General features: G+C 46.1%; 4 protein-coding genes across 4 annotated transcripts; all 4 read right to left on the reverse strand.

Moving 5' to 3' along the window:
* Nucleotides 1–3857: 3857 nt before the first annotated feature.
* Nucleotides 3858–4766, reverse strand: N7473_006015 (G-protein beta WD- 40 repeats containing protein; the record flags this gene model as incomplete). The annotated part of the gene is made up of 2 exons (XM_057151955.1): nucleotides 3858–4567; nucleotides 4628–4766. 2 exons carry the CDS (start codon nucleotides 4764–4766, stop codon nucleotides 3858–3860), a joined length of 849 nt encoding a protein of 282 aa, XP_057009760.1.
* A 2025-nt stretch (nucleotides 4767–6791) lies between these two features.
* On the reverse strand, nucleotides 6792–8336 carry N7473_006016 (IucC family-domain-containing protein; the record flags this gene model as incomplete). The annotated part of the gene is made up of 1 exon (XM_057151956.1): nucleotides 6792–8336. One exon carries the CDS (start codon nucleotides 8334–8336, stop codon nucleotides 6792–6794), a length of 1545 nt encoding a protein of 514 aa, XP_057009761.1.
* A 4841-nt stretch (nucleotides 8337–13177) lies between these two features.
* N7473_006017 (uncharacterized protein) lies at nucleotides 13178–13777 on the reverse strand (the record flags this gene model as incomplete). Its single annotated transcript, XM_057151957.1, has 1 exon — nucleotides 13178–13777. One exon carries the CDS (start codon nucleotides 13775–13777, stop codon nucleotides 13178–13180), a length of 600 nt encoding a protein of 199 aa, XP_057009762.1.
* A 4410-nt stretch (nucleotides 13778–18187) lies between these two features.
* N7473_006018 (uncharacterized protein) lies at nucleotides 18188–20319 on the reverse strand (the record flags this gene model as incomplete). Its single annotated transcript, XM_057151958.1, has 9 exons — nucleotides 18188–18255; nucleotides 18315–18420; nucleotides 18474–18810; nucleotides 18876–19006; nucleotides 19072–19495; nucleotides 19559–19679; nucleotides 19738–19835; nucleotides 19889–20108; nucleotides 20193–20319. The coding sequence occupies 9 exons, from the start codon at nucleotides 20317–20319 to the stop codon at nucleotides 18188–18190; spliced, it is 1632 nt and encodes a 543-aa protein (XP_057009763.1).
* Between the last annotated feature and the right edge of the window lie 1029 nt (nucleotides 20320–21348).

Here is a 21348-nt window from a genome sequence, read left to right on the forward strand (position 1 = left end):
TATATTAAGGATATAATTATCTTACAGGAGGCTGTTCTCCGTACAATAGAAAAGCGGTTCTATATTAGCGAATACAACAATACGTCTACAATCTTATCGCCTGCTTTACGGTGAATCGAATCAGTGTAATAAGAATACTTTACCCTGATTCGATTTATCTTTGAACTGGTGTCGGGTAGTAGGAGCCCTAGAAAGGTCAGAAGACTTGGAACGCAGGGGATATTTTGCCGTTCATACTAGCTGAGAGCGAAGGAACGACCAAATTCCAGACGGATCCGCGCTGAAAATAAAGACTTGCCCAGAATCTCGAATCCGTATACCTAAACATACATCTGCCCCGCAAATCTGGCTAAACTCGTGTGACTTGTTTTCTAGGCTTGGTTTGCGCCGATCTCTTTTCTGTCGAAGTGATTTCTTCCCCTTCGATCCATAAGAGGTTTTAGCTATTGCACCGGCAAGGTTAGATTTTCGATCGAGGTTGTAACAGGGAGCAGGTAACAGGGCCCGTTTTAACTTGTAAAGCGAGTATTAGTTACTTAACTAAGAGCGCGGAAGAGGGGGACATACGCCTTTTATTTCTTCAAAAAACCACACGAATTTACAACATGTCATCGCACCGTGGTAGATTCAATAGTCATAGCCACGACATTCTCCCAGTGGCTGAAGGGGTAACGTTTGCAAGGCTAGCTACTTAATCGCGATTACCAAAACGGATCCCTGCGAGTCTACAACCACCAAATCGGGTCCCTGGTCTAGATGAGGAGCAGTCATTCAATAGAGTAAACTTAGTCCAGGAATCACGGTGACAGCGAAGACGGTACCCAAGTTCTGGCGAGGCCGGTGAAAGTTGTAGTCTGGAGGCTGCGACACTGTTTGGTTCACTTAGTGCACTGACTCAACGCGCTTTACGACACCTTTTTGGTTCCTCTAATCACTTTCCGACCCACTCGCCGTTATATTTTAGGTTATTACGGAGTCAAGCTTGGAGCAGCCTGCATTCGGTCTGGGCCGGTTATAAGAGAGGGGTTCCTTTACATTATAAATACTGTTCCTCCTTCTGTTTATGCTCTACCATATCACCTTTACTGTTCTACCTACGCCCTCCTCTAAGGCCATTTTCCATTTCGCTTATTATGCAGCTAGTTACATTTTTTCTACTAGGCCTAGTGTTCCTTAATAAAGCTAGCGATAATGTAGTATATAATAGTGCTAGTAATGCTAAGCTTAAGGCCCGCCGTACCAATAGATATCGCTCCGTTGCCTACTTCGTCAACTGGGTCAGTTCGCGTGACAAAAACCCCTAAAATCAACTGAAATCGTTTATAAGATATATATCCCATCACTCTAGGCGATTCGTGGCCGTGGTTTCAGTCTTCAGGACCTCCCTGTCAATAGATTAATGCATATGCTATACGCGTTTGCTAACGTATACCCGGACACCGGAAAGGTGTATATCTCAGATCCTTGGGCCGACATAAGGGAACATTATGCTACAGATTCGTGGAGCGATACTGGAAATAATGTTTACGGATGTGTGAAGCAACTATTTCTTCTCAAAAAGAAGAATAGAAATCTGAAGATCCTGCTGCCGATTAGGGGTTGGACTTACTCGACTAACTTTGCTAACCCCCTCAGCACCGTGGCAGGTCGTGTAAGTTTCGCTTCCTCTGCTAATGATCTAGTGGTGGACTTGGTTTCGACGGTATTGATACAGTACTTCCGGAAATCGGTGTCACCACTTACACTCTTTAACTCTTTCTCAAACCCTAATACCAAGGAACGCTCATCCATATTAAGCGTAGCAGATAATATGTATATGACTAGAGCATGTACGAATACGTACCGATGTATTTGATAACCGTTCTTAGCGTAAATTATATGTTTGATTCCTGTTAAGCCTGTAATGTATTAATAAGGGCAGCAGGGGTATTTTGCAGGACTTGAAGCAAATCAAAACTGTAGAGGAAAAAAAAAACAGGAACAAGAACTTTAAATTAGTGAGCCAGGGCAGACTAATACACTAGTCGCCTTCTGCTTCAAGCCGCGCTTCTTGTGTCCCACCTGCAAACGGCCAGTCTAATACATTCTCTGGGACATTCTTTGGACCAGGACGCATCGTACATGAAAACAACATCAAAATCATCTCAATCCCACTCCGTCCTATCAAATATGGTTGGTTTCTGAAGGTGGCTACTGACTCGGCATTGAATGATACGCATGTGTGTATTCATAAAGATTCCTAGACCTAAACTTCAAACCGCACATGGCGCTAGCATATAATGCAGAGTACTTCGGTCGAATCCAAACCTCAATACTAGACCATATGTCAATCCAATAGCTACTTGATCATCTTTCGTATTGTAGCATGCTAGCTGCATATCTGATGATAGCCGAAGAAATGGCATCACTCCATAACATATCCACTGGTCCTTCACAATAAAACTCTGTAAAGAATATGGACTCCTATCGTGGTCTTCTGTCGCAGTACCTTCAAGCCTGATTTGTTCAGTACCTGTTATAAGGTATAGGTTATCTTCAGAGTATCTGAGGTCGTGCACTGGTTCCGATGTTTTGATCTCTTTCTGTGATCGGAGTGTGAAAGGACTAGGCATATTTTGGCCTAGAAATTTTAAAGCCTTAAAAGACTTTATATTATCCCAAAGCTTGACGGTGTTATCCCCAGAGCCTGATGCGATCTGTTTGCCATCTGGAGAAAACGCCACAGTGTCAACCATATCTGAGTGGCCTTCTAGTGTCTGTATGAGAGAAGCCCAGGTGCTCTCAGTCCTGGGAAAACTTTTGAAATATTGTGGAATTTTGCCCAGGTTTCCTGTCCTCACGATGCTTGTTTCAGGGCTGAAGATAAGAGCAGAGCTATAGATCTGTAACGGCCAACGAGCCATATTATAGTAATGTCGTAACAGAAAACGTGTAGCGTCTTGCATAAGTGCCAATGCCGAAGAATCTCCCTTTGACGGACTGTCAGCAAAGAACGTGGAAACCAAGGAACATCAAATACTTACCTTGGTCATATCTCGTAGGGCTTTGATCGAATCAACGGCCTTGGAGAACCTGCCTAATAGGCTGAAGCATTCCAGCCATTCCAAAAACATGCTGTGTAGGAATACTCCAACTATTCCTTCCTCAATAAGTCTGCTTTGTGCTATGACCTTCGGCGGGAACTTCTGGAGATGTTGTACCCAGAAGGTTGTCGCATAGTCAAGGGAAGATAGTAGAACGCTTTTCCTCTCACTTTTCAGTGATTTTGCAAACTTGTTAGTCGAATCAGGTTGCGGTAGCTCTATAAGATTAACTTTCAGCTGTTCACACAAGTAAGATAGACAGCCAAGAACAATATCATAATGTCCATAGTGACCATGCGAGTCAAGTATAGCCAATTCGTTCTCCCCCGCTAGATAATCTCGAGCGGATTGATGGACGAATTCAATGGTGTTTCCCTGCATTCTGACGAAAGATGCACAGTGATTAACTAACAACTTGATTGTATCATCTCCACTGGATAGACCAGTCACGCTGGGAACTTCTTCTATTTTCAGAGGTCGGTATGCCAGCAACATTCCCTTAAGGAGCCTCATGTGATTATGGACATCATTTGGCTGGCCTTCACGCAACTGATTCAGAATTCGATCGTAGAAAGGGTGTAGTCCTGGCGGCAAATCTTGAACAGTGGCCAAGGCTTCATCCGCGCAGATATCTTCAAGCCTCTTGCATACCAGGCTTACCCATAGAAAGATGCCTTCGGCTTTCGCAGAAAGCCCGGTTTTTAGTTTTCTCCTGAGTGCCTCTCCGTATCTTTTTTGAAGGTTGAGCTCATCAATTTTGTATGAGACGTAAGTCTACACAGATTGAGAGATATAATCGAAGTTAAGCTCTAGACTAACTTGCATCTGCTCATGCCCAGCTAGTAATGTGCGCTCTGCAGCTTCTAATGGTCGGCTTGTCAGGAGCCATTTGATTTTAGAGGGTTGATCAAGACCATTTCGGACGATAAGTTTCAAGAAGTCGGCCATGCCGCTATCTTGGCACTCATCAAGGGCATCCACAATGACATATATCCTTGAGCAGTCACACCGGTCCAACATCTCCCAAAGGATGTCCCACAAAGCTCGCCATGAGTTAACGTCCTCACGGAAACGGTCGTTCTTAGGGTCCCATCGAAGTCGTAAAGAATCTTTCAGTTCAATTCGTTGGCTTATCAATCTTAGAATCAGGCCTTTGATGACCGATTCGAGGGTACTCAGCTCATTGTAGGCGTTTTGGCAAAAGAAATATGTCACCACAGTAGATATATCTTGTTTCTGTGAGAGCCCTTCTATGAGACCGATCGACATCATTGTTTTCCCTTTCCCAGCACCGCCCTTAATCCAGAGCAGACATACGTCGTTCCCATTTTGCCAACTGCGATACTGCGGGTCCTGGAGAACCCATTCGAACGATTGACGAAGTAGTTTGTCCTTGACCTCCTTTAAGCGGGTTTTAATGGCTAGGGAGTCTGGGCAGCGTAGGTTTTGGATGCAAATTCGGTCGATGTCTTCAGTTATATATGCTTCATGAATGGAAAAGTGTTACTTTAAATCCAGACTCGTCGAGACGTGATTAAACCTACCCCGGTGGAACTCCGCTGTGAACGGCCCATGGTGGATCCCAATCTGAACTCCATCGTTTCTACCACCGAATATAGCCGATGTCATGATCCCGAGTTGCCTCCATTGGAGTTGCCAGTCACTCAGCTGAGTGAGGGGCATCTCTGCAGCTTCGCTGTCAGGTGACCAGAACGCGCCAAGACGCCGGTTTCTTGCTGACCATCATGGAAATCCAGTCTTAGAGGCATACCTTTCAAGCATTAAATGTAAAAAGGAGGATGATCGAAGGGATATCAAATAAACAGGCATTTAAATGTTTCTTTAGTGTAAGTGGTATACTAACGAAAACCTAGTATCCTACGGATAACACCTAGGCCGATAATATGGTTTCAACGCTTCAACAATTGCGCTTAGTATGCCATAGTATCAACAATGTGACAGCTACGGGGTACTTGGAAATGGGCCAATCAGGGCAACGGAATCAAAAAGGGGAGATTGATATTGAATTGAGTGATTGAATGATTGATTGATTGAGGAACATGAAATGAGGGTGTTCATGGGGGTTGAAATACCCATGAGCTTACACGGTAACGGGGATCCTCGGATGTTACAAATCCGGGATGCCCAATTGCAACATATTTGTGTTGGGCAGACATACTTTAGTGTTATCTTATGCATGCAGGTAGATGTCACTCTGCATGTTGCATGTTGTGATAAGAGCGCCGATCCATTCGGGTTGACACATAGCATCCCCGTATCCTTTGTTAGGCCTAAGCTGACAGACCATTAAGAGCCTAGATACGTATAGTGCTGCAGAAGCAAGTAATTATCACTTTTTGATAAGCGTTGCATGCCCAGCCGGTGATTTTCCTTTAAGCCCTCGACTTCGTTTCTTTGATTCTGATCGATGCATAGGACCAGCAAACTACCAAAATCTCCATATATCAGCTATAGATAAGTACTTTGATTTCTGGAATCTTATGGCTTATGATTACTCTCGCGGCTGGGACACCACTGCGGGCCATAACGCTAATATTGTAAGGATACTCTATAAGTCAGGATAGAGGCCTGTCAATCAGGTAGGAGAAAGGGACCAAGTCAATTGTTCAGAAAGGTCAAAGACTGTTTCTTGAGGAGTGTAAAACCTATCTAACCTGGATCAATTTATATACAGTCATATCGCTCAAAACAGGAAGGAGATGTATCCTTGGTGGGGGAATAGGAGTGGGGGAAATACGAGGCTTGTGTAACCTCTACAGGGCCTTCCTTACAGGGGTCCGTACACGTACTGGCAGCGAAGCCCCAGTGAACCTCCACCGAAAGCTTGGCGGCTTACCAGGGTCCTGGTATCCTGAGGCACCGGCATTTGTGGATAACCTCATGTCAGGTATATTGTAACAAGTTCTAATTGATTGTATCTTTTCGGGTGTACAAGATCTATTTCTAAGACCTTTGTGATAATGCATGAATAAGGTAGTGGTGTAGAAAATTCAATGGCGATGGGACTTAGCCAAGTTTTAATGGAACTTGGCTAAATCAGAATTCTGCCTGTGAAGTCAGAATTATAATTGTGCATTGGCGAATGGCGTCTATACACCGCCGTACCGTGTGGCTTGCAGTTTTCCACGTAGTGCCATGCATATATTGGAATTTAGTGGTAGGGCTTACAAGATCTGTCTCTACATTAGGACAAGTCAGAATCGAGAATTTGTCTTCATTGCAATGCTACAGTATCGACTTTTCCCATGGATTGCCTACATAATGAACCCAAAGGTGGGGCGTGCAGGTCTTGGCTTCTTCAAGCGCCGGAGCGACACTTGAATACTGGTCCATCAAGAGATCCACCATTTTGAACACCTTACTACCACCTTAAATAGAGACTAAGTCTTCTTAGCTTATAACAGCTTATACTTGACGACTGGTTCTCTAAGTACCCCAAATCTGGAGTTTGTAGCTTCCCGGGAAGGGTAGAAAGAATGAAGTGTAAAATATGAAATGGGAATAAACTAAAACAAGAAAAGTGGGGCCATAAAAAATAAATCGCGTCGACCCCATCCGACGAACCCCCATAGGATAGGCTCATTGTCGGCCGGTTGGGATTTGTGATTTAAAATACATGACTGTTGGTCAAGATGCAGAACACAATCATTGATAGCGTGACTTCCTGCTGCAGTCGCTTATTGCAATCTAGCAGTGGTAGAAGCGGTTAGTGACCTCGACCAATCTCAACTCTTTATCCACGCCGTATATCTGCATGGCCAACGTTGCTCGAGCCTCTACAGTTGGGCTCGTTAACCATTCCTTCGCCAGTGCATCTTCAGCAGGAATAATCTTTTCCAGCTCCTCCCGGGCGGCTCTCCATCCCATTATGCCCAACTTCAGCTTTAAAACCATGGAGGCCACATGCGTGTGAATGACTGTATGTATGTATTTGTATACCTTTGCTCGAGAATCCATGCTCGTGAGAAACTGCGCCGTGTCGATATCCAGGGAGCATGCTTTTGCAAACGACTCCCTATGCACTCTAAAGGAGGTAAAATCGCGAATATAGAACCCTCGGATCGCACGTGTTTTTGGGTGCAGCCGTATGAGGAGATTCTGTGCATGAGCCTGCAGCGCAAAGCCGTAAATAAAAACAGACGGTAAAACGGCTCGGAAGAGATGGCGACAGAATTCTCGAAGCAGGTCGAGCTTTTCCTCATGCGATGCCGGGGCCCAGACGAGATGCAGATGCTCCATCAGCGCAACACACACAATGAGCTTGTCTCCAGTCTCGGATTCAACCGATTCCAGGCTCTGGCGTAAGACACAGCCTAAGTGCGGGCTAGAGGATGCTGCGGCGCCATACTCACGCAGCGCCGTTAGGGAGCCGCCAAACGACGCGACAGCCTGCTCTACCAGGCGCAGAACAGGCTCAATCCGGTATCCTATGGTAACGGACCACGGCTTGATCGTGCGAACGTTGGACGTAATTTTCAAGGCAAGCGGTACCTTGACGCAGAAATCGGCACCAGCGACTGACATGGTCCTCACAGAGCTCTGAGAACGGGCCGTGACGGTCTTATTCAGGAGTTCGGCCTGTGGAAATATTTCCATAACGCGGGACAGTTGTAGCTGATGAACTGGGAAGACGATGCTCCCGTCGTCGATGATGTCTTTTTCGAGCCCGGTCGGGAAGAGAAGTTGTTGGATCCTTTCCTTGTAGTCTCCAACAATGGTAACGCCGTCGCTCGGCAGCCTGACGAAGTAGAGCTTTGCGTCTAGGAAATGTCCTACTTCGGGATACCTGCACTTGTGCCAAGGGTGCAAGCCATGCGCTTCAATCAGCGCTTGCTCCCAGTCGATGGCAGGAGAATCGAATGATAGAGAAAGTTGGCGACAGTATGCAAGCTCCATGTTGGCAACAGAGTTGTCAAATTCTCGGCTTACTTTGTCCAGGAGGCTTTCGTCGATGTTCCTCCATTTTCCAATGATGCGTATCAGTTCTGCACCGTCTGCAACAGCCATGCCCTTGTAAGTGACGACTTGGGGCACCTCGGATGCATCTAGGACGTCTTGAAATGGAAATGGCTGCTGAAGATGGATGAGAACTGGCTCGCCTGCGTTTGGGTACGAGAGAGTAATGTAGTTGGCCGCGAACGAGACAGTTACGAATCGTTCGTTGATAAGGCACGCAGCCACCCTCGCAAGGGACGCATGCTCGGCCTTTCTCCTCTCTGTTGTCTTCTGCATGAATGAGAAGAAATTGTCAAGATATGCAGCGAAAGTTGCTTGACTCACAGAAGCTGGGGCGGCAATGGGTGCCACTCTTCTTAAGAGAAGATAAATTGGCTAGTGTGGCAATGCACGCTAAGTCAAGGGAAGCTACTGATCAGCAAAGCCCCCGTCTGCTCTGCCCTGTCTCGGATCGTTGTTACATATAATCGGTCCAAATTCCAGCAACAAAACCCCAACCCAAAAAAAAAAAAAAAAAAAAAGGGCCAGCCTCAAATGCATCCTGAAAAAGCGACAACAATCAATCGCCCCCTGTCAAGTATATTGAAACTGAAGTAGAAGAGCTCCGGACATGTTGGGCGGCCCGAGGGTCTGCGAAGAGCCAAGTTGCAGGATGTACGATAATATATGCCAGAACGCGCCATCTGCACGAAAGTTGACATCGCGTGAGGCCAACGCTGCTGGTACAGTGAAATTTTTTTGGTTTCCAATGAACAGCGCAGAGCTGGCTGTTTTTGCCCGCTTCCAGCCAGAAGAGAGTTGCGCAAAAAGCAAGCAAAGTGGGAGGAGCTGCCGGCAGGCAGGCGCCAGACCTCGTCAGGGGTAACAGGGTTTACGTAGGTGATATGTAGGAAGGATGGCAGACAATTGGCTCCACAGGGACCACAGTTAGCATCGTGTTAATTGACGAGAATTATCTTAATGAGCTACGGTGCAACTCCCACATTTGTTGCACTACTGGGCGTGCATAACTCCACTCGCACCGGACGAAATGCATACAGGGGCGTTAGCGAGATGAGTGACTCAGCGGTCCACAAGATGTATCTCTGTGCCCACTTTTCAGTCGCTGGCAGCCGTTCTGCCCACTGATTGCGCTGACTGCAGCACAGTTGAATTTATTGTGCCGTTTCCTACAAAAATAAGCAATCTTTCCGGACCCGAAAATGAAATACGAACTGTGGGTCCCATCCCTTCTTACATATCAGGCGGGATACATACACGGTACTGTGATGGAAATAGTCTCCTTGAAATGTAACTGTACAGTAGGGGCAGTGTACGGACCGGATAATACTATAAATTAAGTGCGAGCGATCTCGGTCCGGCTCGGGGTGGACGTACCTGCAGCTGTGGAATCTCTCCTACCGGCCTCGACCTCTGATATCAGACAATTTACGCATCCTAAACTTTAAGTACGCAGCGTATTGAGTCAGATCGGCAAAGGTGAGTTAAATATCTAAGCGGAATGTCAAAACGGATCCACTCCGATCAAAACCGAGATCTATACGGATTACCACGCAAAAGATCTACGAAGAGGGCTTATAGGCGGTCTCTACTCATCCTATACCGGTAGGAGCAAGTATGTATTTCTCAGTGTACTAGCGTATTACAACTATTCAATAGCGTGTTTAATCTCGGTTGCCCACCGTCTGGGAATTGAGTTCCGTTGTTCAACCCTAACGAAGCAATATTCCGCCAAGCAAAAATAGCCTGCAAACACGACCTAACGGAGCTGACAACACGAAAATCCTTAATCACATAGGGAGATTGCGATCCTCCGAGCCGTCAGAATTAGGTCTTTGGTAGTTGCACTATTAGGTTATGTATTTATGACCAAAGTGCATGAGCGGTTCGTTGGCATGGCTGGGACCAATGTTACGCGGTGGAGATCTGGCGATAGAGGCATACGCGAAGCTAGCAGCAATACACCGTAGTTCCTTCCCACTTACGATTAATCGATGCTACTCTGGATTCTGGGTTACCAATGAATGTGGGTTCGTAGGGGCAGATCGATCTCGGACTCCTCGGGACCCACTTCAACATTTCATTGAATCATGTACGGAGTATGGCGTACTCCGTAGGACCCGCTACTAGAAATAAAGCCGAATAAAGTAATTATCTTTTCTTGGCAGGGTACTGTGAGGCACTACTTCACTGTAGTGCTTAAGGCTTTCAACCTCTCCGCAGTTGACGGGCGTTACTGGTGATCTGGATAGAGGCCTTCTCGTAGCGTACCAGTGCCCAGTGCTCGCTAGTACGTTTCTTCTGCCTCCGTCAACTTCTCCTCGCCAGAGTAGAAGGCTCCTAACCCGTGGAATGCACCCTATATCGCAACATTATAACCTTCCCAATTCCCACGACGTACAGTACATCACTCGCATGTGGAAAAAGCCGTTGCTGGAGCTGGGAATTATTTCTCACACTTGAACTAGGGACAGTGCACCCAACAGATACCGAGCAAGTTCATCGAGCTAGATCAAATCCACATTCTTGTCCGTGCTGGCAGGGTGAATGCACCAGTCTTGCACTACTGGGCGCATAGAATAGCTTCCCTCTTGTTCCATAGTCTCCACTTGAGAAAACCCGAGGGTTTTGACAACGATTTGGAACGTGAGCCCGTTCGATAGAGTCCTTTCGAGCCAAATTCGAGCCATGACAGCCGGATTTACAAACTCGTACCAGATATCTCGATTATCTAAATGAGCAAGTAACAGGAGCAGCTTCGCTGCGTTCGCGTCCTGCTTCTGTATCTCCTGAAATGAGATCATCCATGTTTGTAGCATGTTGTCTTTCTATTAGGAAAATGAATAGAATTTCAATATTTTGAAATAGGTCAGCCAATCTCGAAATAACTTCCCTAATACCCGGCGGGTACAGTAGACCCGAATTACCATACAAAATCATAGGGAAATGGCACGGACGCTAAATAATATCTTCTCCTCTACGTAGACAGTCCCGACAAAAAGCCACCCACGTGCGGTTCCCTATACTCCACGCGGTCAGACCAGAAGACTAACTAACAGCATCTTTAGTACTATAGTGCATAGGCCTAGACTAAGCAAATCCCTACAAGGTCACACACTGTACTAGGGTTTGTCTCTTCAACCAAAATAGGAATGAACTCATCAGCGTACTGTTCAATGAATGTATCGCATCTTGGTTTATCCTTCCGCGGAACTAATTTGCAAACGGATTCCAGAGCTCCTATGGTAGCCTCCTCGTCACGTTTGTCTTTTAGTTCGCTATTCACTATCCCAATCACCTGCTTACAGAGATCACACTCAAGATCCCGTCGCAGCAAAGGTTTTTTGGCACCGACAATAGCTGAAGATTACGCGAAAACTTTCGTTAGCATTCGAACGGGGAGGAACACATTTGGTTCATATACCAAAGGGTAAGAAACAAAACTCACAATAGGCAATTCTGATTAAACTGTGTTGACATTCCACTGTTCAACCTGTTCGCTGCCGACCCACCTCTATTATACTTTCGTCTCTCTTCCATAATCGTGGTATTCGATCGACCGTGTACGTGTTGGAAATAGATTGTGGGTCACGTGGCCGCCAAGCGGCGGAGCGGCCCCACTCGTAGCTATCTAGACCTCTTCGCCCTTAGCAATTTCATCCTCCTTACACTCTCGTCAACCTTCCAGTGTGCACTGTAGCCTATCTTCAACAGTACGAACGCTTCGTGCACCCCCAGGATTTATGCCGACCGTGTAAATCCGATAATTCCTATATACAAGCATATTTCATCCGTTTTAACAATATTTAGACCTAATTCATTATCCATGTTAGTGTATATACCAAAACAGTACGTTATAACAGTGAAAATGACTATCAATCATCATTTTATTCGGCCGAAGAAGGAAAGTCTTGGCAGAATTATAAAATTGTGGGAGACGGCCCGCGGGGGGAAGTCCTAGAGACTATCAGAAAAGCCCAAAGACCGGATGGTCCGGTCCCGGTCCTTGCCGAGGTCTAAACTGGAGCAGCACGGCTTTCATTCTTCTCGGTCTTTGGTCTTCGACCTGGCCTCGATCTTCTCTGGGATTTTTTCTATCCTCATGACCGCGTGCAAGGGTTGCCAGTTACATGTACTTCTTCCCATAATTCAATACAAAAGCAGGTGCGCGCTGAAATCCCGCAACATCAACGACAGTGCCACTAGGCCGGTCAAGAAAGAAACACGCAAGCCTTGCTATCTTTCCAGAAGGCTACGGACGTAGTCTAGATTGGTCGCTTGCAAGAACGGATCGTTTTCATATCTTGTCGGACGTGTTTAGGCTTACCACCTTTTCTCAAAAGCAACTCCTGAATGTCATGAAGGAGAAAATACTTATCGAAACGGACCGGTTGTCGCTCAGTGATAAGAACCCGACCTTAACCAACTTGCTATATCTTCGAGATATCTCCAAGATCAGCTAGGCACTGCTTCAAACATACTTCGGTTCACAGACAACCAGACGTGTATCCTCCAAAATAGTCGTGATCTAAATCGATTGATCAAAGAAGTATGACCTATTGCACCCTGGCTGAATGCACAGTATATTTTAAGATTTGCACTCGCAAGCGGAATAACTGCATAAGAAGTGTAATCAAGGGATAACAGTTATCGGTAACAAATGTATGCTAGCAGAGTCACAACGCGCTGTTCAACACGCAAAGTTGGTCACTAACCTTACAATCGTTGCAATTGTGTACCTGCCGTTTAAATTTACGGCTGGATTCCTCGGCATGAATTTCAAAGAGTTAGGAAATGGTTCCATTTCCTTATGGATATTCCTCCCCGCGTCTTTACCGCTGATGTTTATCACTATGACTGTTTTCATTTCAGATGAGCGGAAGATAAAGTCTTTCTTGCGGGTATTAGGTTTTGCAGAAGAGGAGGATACATAGGGATCTAATTAAGTACTTCACTTGAAAACCATTGTCAATTTTTGAGATAATTACAATAACTTTTAGATAATAAGAACACAAAATACTCAATATGAAGCCAAGCTTTTTTGTTGCACCCTTTTTGAGGTTAATTCGCTTTCCCCTTGTAGGATGCCTCACCTGATCGAATTGATATTTTCCCCTTCACTTTCTGACCTTGCGCTGAGCCCACTCCCTCTTAATCTTCTTCTCACGCTCTGGGAACAACGATTCCCGTGGTTTTGGAGGAGGTAATTTTGCGCGCTGTGCTACCGCTTCCGACGGCGTATTGACTATCACTAGAACACTAAGGGTTGTATGACCTGCAGTCGGTGTGACGGAGATTGAGTATCCAAACGAGCTTGGGTATTTGAACGGTTGTGAAGTCAGGTCAGGGCCCCATGTTCCATTCTGGGCTGGTTGATAATAGGGTGCAGGGCCTATCTCGAACAACTGGAAGGGTACCTGAAGGGTGATACCAATGTAATGCTGTCCGTCGGGAGTTGAGAAGAGAATATAGCCATCCATGGGCCCAACGTCAACGCTGTTCAGGATTTGGGTGAATGATAACGACTGGGTGCCGCCGCTAGTCAAGTCTCCACTTGGTTGAGTGACAAGGTACCCAAACCCTTCTTGCAGGTCGGCACCCCAGTAGATCAGCGGAAAAGTGTCCTCCGTGTAATTTTCGAAAATGATGCTATACGAGGCGCCGTCAGCGGGTGCAAGAATAGAATTCCGTGCCCCTGGAATGCTGCGTTCAAGCATGTTTGCCATCGTCACGTTATCTCTTTTCTGTTCAAGTAAGCACATGTTAACAGATCCTTCTCCACCTTCGCAAGTGTGTGTCATCTCTTAGACATTAGTAACATACACTTTGATCCCGTCTTATTGCAGCTGCAAAGAAGCCCAGCAGAATGTCTGCGAATTCTGGAAGAACTTCCTCAACGGTCTCTCCCCCAAAGGATTCTGCTGATATTGGGACAGTTTGTCCAGGGAGCAGCATGGAGTCAGGCCAGGTAAATGATATATTCATTATCTCTTGGGCGGGGTATTCCTGTATCTGATCAGGAAAGAACGTTGAGAAGTTGTCCATCATGCCCTGGATATCATTGTCCTTCATCAGTTGCCCAAGTTGTTGTACTGCCTGTGCTTGTTGTTCTTCGGTGGCCCCCGCAAAAGAGAATCTCGGAAACGGAGGTTGCACATTGGCCAGTGTTTGCATATACCATTGTTCATCTTGATAGAAGATAACGTTTGTTACTGGCATCTTGACGATTCAAGTAAGATAAGATAAGAGTTAAGCGAGTTGCTGAGGAATGAGTTGTAACAAACGTGCTTGAAGCTTTTATATTAAGTCCAAACCCTGATGAAGAATATAATCTTTTAGTGTCAACTTTTGTGAAAACCAATCGGATGATTTGGAACCGTTATTCTGATGGAGTTTCAACACCAAATGCTTGCCCGCTTAGTGTCAAATGATGACCTGGAGCCTGGTTACGTCGTACAGGCGGTCACGTAACCATGTCTCGATCAAAGCCTATTGACACAGCTTTGTACCATCTACTGCCTTAACAGTGTGACTTACACAGCTCATGCAGATGATGATACCTACTGGCCAGAACCGTCCGATATATCCCCTCACTGACGGTTACGGAGTACTTTTGTCGTGAATGCACGCAATGTTAACTGGCCTTTACCGGACCCGGAATGAATAGTTGATGAAAGTTATTTACTCGTATAAGCGCAGGAGCCTAGGCCTAGAAAAAAACAGGTTTGAACTCCTATTGTCACCAGTCTAGTGTGGCCGATATACTGCAACCGTATTGGAACGGATCGGGATTTCTGTGTGGTGACACTCATTAAGCCGCTCGCAGAGATAGAGAGACATCATTGCTATAGCCCGGATCACCGACAATGTGGACGACTGCATCTAGACTACTCAACCCGAGCAGCTCACGTCTGGCCAAGGATAGAATCTAATTAGGTTTATCTGTTAGCTTAACCTAGCGTGAACCCGCCGTAAATAGTAGACTGCTGAATGGTGCGGGTCCGTTCTAGGTCTCGTAAAACCAGAAGCCTCAGGTCTTGGTAACAGCTCTCGAACCCGGTGACAGTATTCGACGACAAGCCGTTTTTCCCACTATGGTCAGCATTTTATGGACCAGCGCAGTATTTCCCTCATCCAACGCAGTTGGGACCAACAAGTACTATCTTGAACTCGGGATCGAGGGTTTCTGTTTAATTTGGTCAGGAGGGGATCGCGATTGACAAAGCCTGGGTCGTGCGGGATTAACACAGGTGAAAGAGCCTTGTGACTGAGTTCCGGTTGCTATGGGAAGGGAAGTCGCTGGTGGTCATTCGATTTGTACCTATTTTTGATGGACACAGGGAACGATAGATTGGGCCCAGGTTGGTCCCTACCTAGGACCCCGAATGTGTGCTGCGAAACAACGTAGAAGGCGTAGTCGAACAAGCACCGTACACGATGTTTGGGTTCATGAGCAGAGGAGAGTGCCGGTCCCCCAAGTCATCCTCAGACCCAGTATAGGATGACACCTTGCGAGAAAGGGCGTGGACACTCATAAGACGGGCATTGAAGGTCTAGGCGTATTTGTCATGTCAGCTATTTTACGTTTCTATTCTTATGCATAGGGGTGATATGGTGCAAGCACGACCTGGCCTAGATAAGTTTCAACGTAACCTTGGCGTTAAGGGTTTAGACAGATTTTCTGAATTAAAAAAGGATGCTAATTTCGACAATATCCGTAGCAGGATATCATAAAGTGATCTACTGGTCGTAATAGGACTGGGTTTGGTTCGGGGTCGGCCTTGACGGAGAGAAGTGTATTCCCTGGAACTAAAGTGGACCTTCCCTTCGTTTCACGCAAAGGCTCTTTCTGTTTTACAGAAGCGTACGTACGTCAACGTTAATTGGAACCCATCCTCTCACTAAATTCGTTCCAAGGTATTCCATGAGCAACTACCATAACCATCTTTTGTCATTCTGTAGCTTATGCGGAAAGTAATAGTTCTGGGCCTAGAGTCCAGACCGCAAAAAGCAATTGAATTGGCCTCGGACTTACCCCATGACCTTGCCATGGGTACCCTAAGCCGCCACCAACGGCCCGCCCAAAGCCACCCATGGGCGGTGGGGAGGTCTAAATACTGTGCGTTCTTCGACACTTGGAAAGAAAAACAAGTCTCCGCATATTGCAATAGGAGTGTTTTCGGCATTTTGGGGTTCTGGGCCAAGTCATTATGGGCATCTGTTCTCAGTACATACGACTTACTATAGGCTGATCAGAGTTTGCCAACTAGCACCAAAGTCTTCGTAGTTGGACGTGTAATGCAGCTTGTAAGCAAAGTGTCAGTGGAAAATGGATTGAGCTGCTGTTGCTGTTGCTGTTTCTGACCGCTCGTTCTTTGAGTGTGGTCACGGGCTGAGTCGAATGATTAGAATACCGGTTGGAGGTCTTCCGAGAAGCAACGGGCGAATTTCGGGACTGCTTAATTAATTTGCCAGCTTTTCTTTGCCAGCCAAGTCCGAAATTAGTGAGCTTTGTATCAAAGTGAACCATGTTCACGAGAAAGAACTAGAAGAGGAAAATGTGACGGCATATTCTTCTCGAAGCACAAAGCAAACAACTAGGAGATCATAACCATGGGATATACGTGCCCTCCGGCCTACTTCCGACCTCTCACACCGCTTCGCGCTGTTTTCGGGCGGGTACCAGACGGCACGGATACTGGAATTTGGAGAGTCCTAAAAGTATTGGAACCATCGGGGGTCTAGGCTCGTACAGCTTTGGAAGGAAGGCAATTACTTTTATGCCAATTTAGGAATAAAGTTTACCCCAGCACTGTCTGACGTTACGAAAATCTCATACGTAACTCCCTGCCAAACTAGGATCATTGTGTTTTGGCTTCCATTTCCGGCGCTCGACGAACTTGCTTATGACAGCTGGATCGCTCCAGTGCATATTTAAATCTAGGATATAGGGATACGTATCTGCCGAGTTGGAATACCAGATACATGAATCTAGCAAGAGTATTTTTTTTTCGCGTTACCTGTAATCGCATCACTGAACAGAACCCAAAATGCGGTGCCGTCAGATACTGCTTCTCTGCGGTCTGTTGACCGGTCCCAGCCTGGCAGTCTACACAAGGAATCTATGACCTAGTCCAACGTCGGATGCCGCAACGTGCAGATAGTTTCCAATTCTCGCTGGTAAATTCCACCGACCAACTACTTGATCATTATGTCGTATCCACATTGCATAATGGCACGGTGTCTGTGCATGGAATTCACTCATTGCTTTGTTGAAGCTCAGCGACATTGAAGACCTTGTACCTATCCCGAAGTTGCTGCTCTTCATCCCCACCGTCCACTGGTGTATCGGAACAAGTCCTCATGATCAGATGTTCTCCTTCTCGCTTTTAAGGAAGATGTGATGATTGCACGGACGCCAAGATTGCCACGATGGGTAGGGTGGGTTGCGATTATTTATACTGGTAGTCCTCGAGCAGGGTAACGCGGTGACAAAATATCTTAAGAGGCGTTCCTGCGCCGCCATCGAAAGATTGTGAGGGTAAGGTATCCTTTGTCGATTCTCATCGCTGGTACTTGGCTGTGATAATAGATCCACGAAATCAAGGGTAAGGGGCTCGGCGCAGTCGCCCCTCGATTCCTTGTCGTGATCGGAATTCACAGCAGATCAAACGAAATCTCCTGAGTTATGAAATCTGACGACGGTGAAGATTCACTGAAATTTGGCTATGAGGAGTTATAGAAGGAGAAAATGCTATGGTGTGGGGGCAGAAATATTCATGAGGCTAAGGTTCCAAGTTTAGATGCAAGCACGATCCGCCCCTGCGGGTAGGAGCCAGCCACCCGCAAGAACACGCACAAGATAGAGGGTATACAATCCCAGTACCGATGAATTCAAGACTTTAAGAACTAGTCTTATCAGGCGAGTTCATATTTTCTATCCATTCTATATTATTATGTCCGACAATTTGTCACCTGCATGAATGCGACCCGAAATCGTGCGAGACCAGTCTATATATGTACAGCTCTAAACTCGAATGACAAGGCGCTTATGAATCATTGCCCCATGCAATCCTGTCGTAATCAACAATTTGTTCATCGGACTAGGGTATATTAGCAAGAACATATCAGATAGCGATATTCTTCTGTCTCAACACCAATAGCAGCGCTAGTGTTATGGTAACAATGACAAACACTGGAAGTACTGTTAGCGCATTCTGAAATTTGATCTGAGATTCTGGTCTGGGGACGTACAAAGAAGCACCATGTAACTTTCTCGGAAAAGCGTGTTGACAGTTCCACGCATCGGCTCTGGAAGAGACCTCGAATAGTCCACACTGTCCAGGATATGTTGAATTTTCTATCGCCCTGTCAGCGACACGGGATATCACCCCAAACCAGAGTTTTTCTCACCTTCAGATCCTCAGGACTCTCTCCAATCTTCGCCTCAAGCTTCTCCTTGAAGACAAGGTGTTGCAGAACCGTAGTCACTGTGATTCCAATCATAGTACCCGCTTGTTGGAAAAGATAATAAGATGTAATAGAAGTGGCTGCAAATGCTTCTGGTGTGCTGGCACTCAAGCCGACGAATTGAGCAGACAGGACCATTCCAAGGCCCCATGAAAAGAAGAATGAGTAGAATAATTCCCACATTTTCTGTTCGAAGAGTGACCAGCGAGGAAGGATTAAGGCGAAACTTAAGAGGGCTGTTATGAGGCCGATTATTGCCCATACTCTGTGCTTTCCGCTTCTGTTGGTATATTGTCAGTATGAAGATAGAAAAGAAAATGGCGGAGTCGCTATCACGATACATACCTTTTCACAAGCATGCCAGTTAAGACACTGCCGATGGCGGCACCAACTGCAGTGGGCCCTAGACATAGCCCAGTCTCTATCGTCGTCAAGCCGTGCACTCGGGCGAAATAGGGCGCAATACTTGCAACAAACTGCAAAAGATTAGCTCCACAGAACACCCCTTCAAAGTGGGACTTGACAAAAGACGAATGCATACACTGTAATTTCCCATCTGCATGAAAAAGGTAGTACCCCAAAGAAGTCCAACTTGGGTGGTTTTGAGGAGATGGAGTGGAATCACAGGGTTCTTAGCCCAGAAAACCTCAATAGAAATAAATGTCGCAGTAAAGACGGCAAATCCAACTCCAAGCCCAGTCAAAAGGCCAACGTGTTTCTTCGCCGAGTCAATATCCTCGAGCATCTGAACGAGTATAACAAAGCAGAGAATAGCGCAGCTAAGCGTGATGATTCCTGGAATGTCAAGCGGTGGACGTGGAGCCTTGGAAGTCTCCTCTGGTTTTTCGATGTTGCTTTCCTCATCGCTTGATGTTTCGTGTGTTGGGTTGGTGTTCTTTGGTCGTAATTTGAAGAAAACGACAATTGCACAAATGACCACGAAAGGGATGTGTACTAGGAATGACCTAGACCGGCAGTAGATGGTTAATATTAATTTATCTTAATCTTCGGTAGGTCTTGCCACTCACCATCTCCATCCGATAGTTCCGGCGAGAATTGCGCCTAGCGGCCCTCCACTGACGGCTCCTACCAACATAACCACCATAAGGTGGCTTCTATACACGGCAACTTCACGTATGGATGCAATATCTAACTCCCGGAAAGAAAGGTTAGATCTGAATATCTTAAAAACAGGGAGCAGACATACCATTGAGTGCCACCGAAGCCAGGTCCAGCATACCCGAAGCGCCAGCGCCCACAAAGAATCGCCCGGCGACGACTGCAAAAAATTCATGTGGTGTACCTCTAGTCAAGTTAGATCTCGACAGCTCATATATTAGAAAGGCTCAATTCCATACGATACAATGCATCCCACGGTGTATAATGCATAAGCAATTAGGAAAGTTTTTCGTTGACCGAGAACTTCATAGACTCGGCCATATATCGGTAAGGCCATGGAATAGCCCAGATTATACCCGACAAAAAGCCATGACGAAGATGAGCCTTTATTAAAAGACTCGGCTATCTGGCGGGACGTAGTGAGAACGAAGAATTCGTCAGATATGCCGAGAAATGTGCCTATCCACATGAGAGTCGTCTCGTTAATATGGTTTTAAGAGATGACCGAAATCAGAGCTGAAGCTCTTTTCACGAAGAACGTACCAAAATACAAAACAGCCAAGAGTAGTTTACTCTTCTTTACAAGCTTCACTTCCTCATGGTTAACGACAGTCCCCGATTCCGACGAGGCATCAAACGAAGCCTCAGCCTCATTCTCATGGGCGCCCATGATATCAACCAACCGAATAGACGTCGCCGAAAGATTAACGAACAATCGGATTCGGAACACCAAAAAATGCGATAGAGAAAATTATTTCAACCGCATTGGGTCAAGCAGAAAAGCTCTCTTGATAAATGAAGTGAAGCGAAAATTGCGTGCACCTGACGAAACCGGCTGCTTTCGGAAATGGCCCATCCCTACGGTTAGCATGGTAGATACCGCATGTCTTTGAATCCACGCCATCAAACCACGTACGCACCACGCTGGCCAGTAACACACAAAATACCTGACGATGTAACCTGTAAATCAACATTCCCATAAGATCGCAGGAGATTCTTGGTTATGGGGAACGGATTCGCGTCATCAGATCTATGATCGACCGAGCCGCTTTAATTTTATGATGACGATCACATCCTCCTTGCTTCTAGAGCGTGCGTAAAACATAACTCCTGTATCAGTCCGGTTATTTTTGTAGCTATACCTTCTACACAGCTTCATAGTCTTGCTAGAAGACAAACAATATTTTTTAGTGATGGGATGGGGGTCTTGAATCATGAATGGTCGGATTCGGGGGTTGGACTGGAGCGGGGCATGTCTATCGCTGGTAGTCGTAGTTTGTACCCCCGATTCCTTTTTGATTTAGATCTCCTGGTCTGGAATCTGTGGTGTGGATGTGAGTTGTGATCAGCCTTGCGATGGAGATCTTTTTGTTTCCGATGATCTTTCTGCGAGGGTGGAAGAGAAAGAAGGGCGTTGAGGTGGATTTTATGAGTGCGATAGGTACATAATGCATCGCTGATCAAATTCTACAGCATAAGGTATTTGGATTCTTCAAGTCAATTATTGAGCACGGTGATTGGAAAAATAAGTTCTCCGGCAAAGAAGATTGAATAGAAATGCAGGTACAAGAGTTCTATACTGTTTGTGTGACGATGTTTCAGTATCACAATTAAGCTTGGATTTAAAGGCGCGGTCCGAGGGTGAGAATTCTCGCTGCAGGGCCAAAGATAGGGGAACGGGCCGCTCTTTACCGACGGG

The sequence above is a fragment of the Penicillium subrubescens genome (genome assembly GCF_028828155.1).
Source record: "Penicillium subrubescens strain IBT 31985 chromosome Unknown utg000004l_segment0_segment0, whole genome shotgun sequence".
Lineage (NCBI taxonomy): Eukaryota > Fungi > Ascomycota > Eurotiomycetes > Eurotiales > Aspergillaceae > Penicillium > Penicillium subrubescens.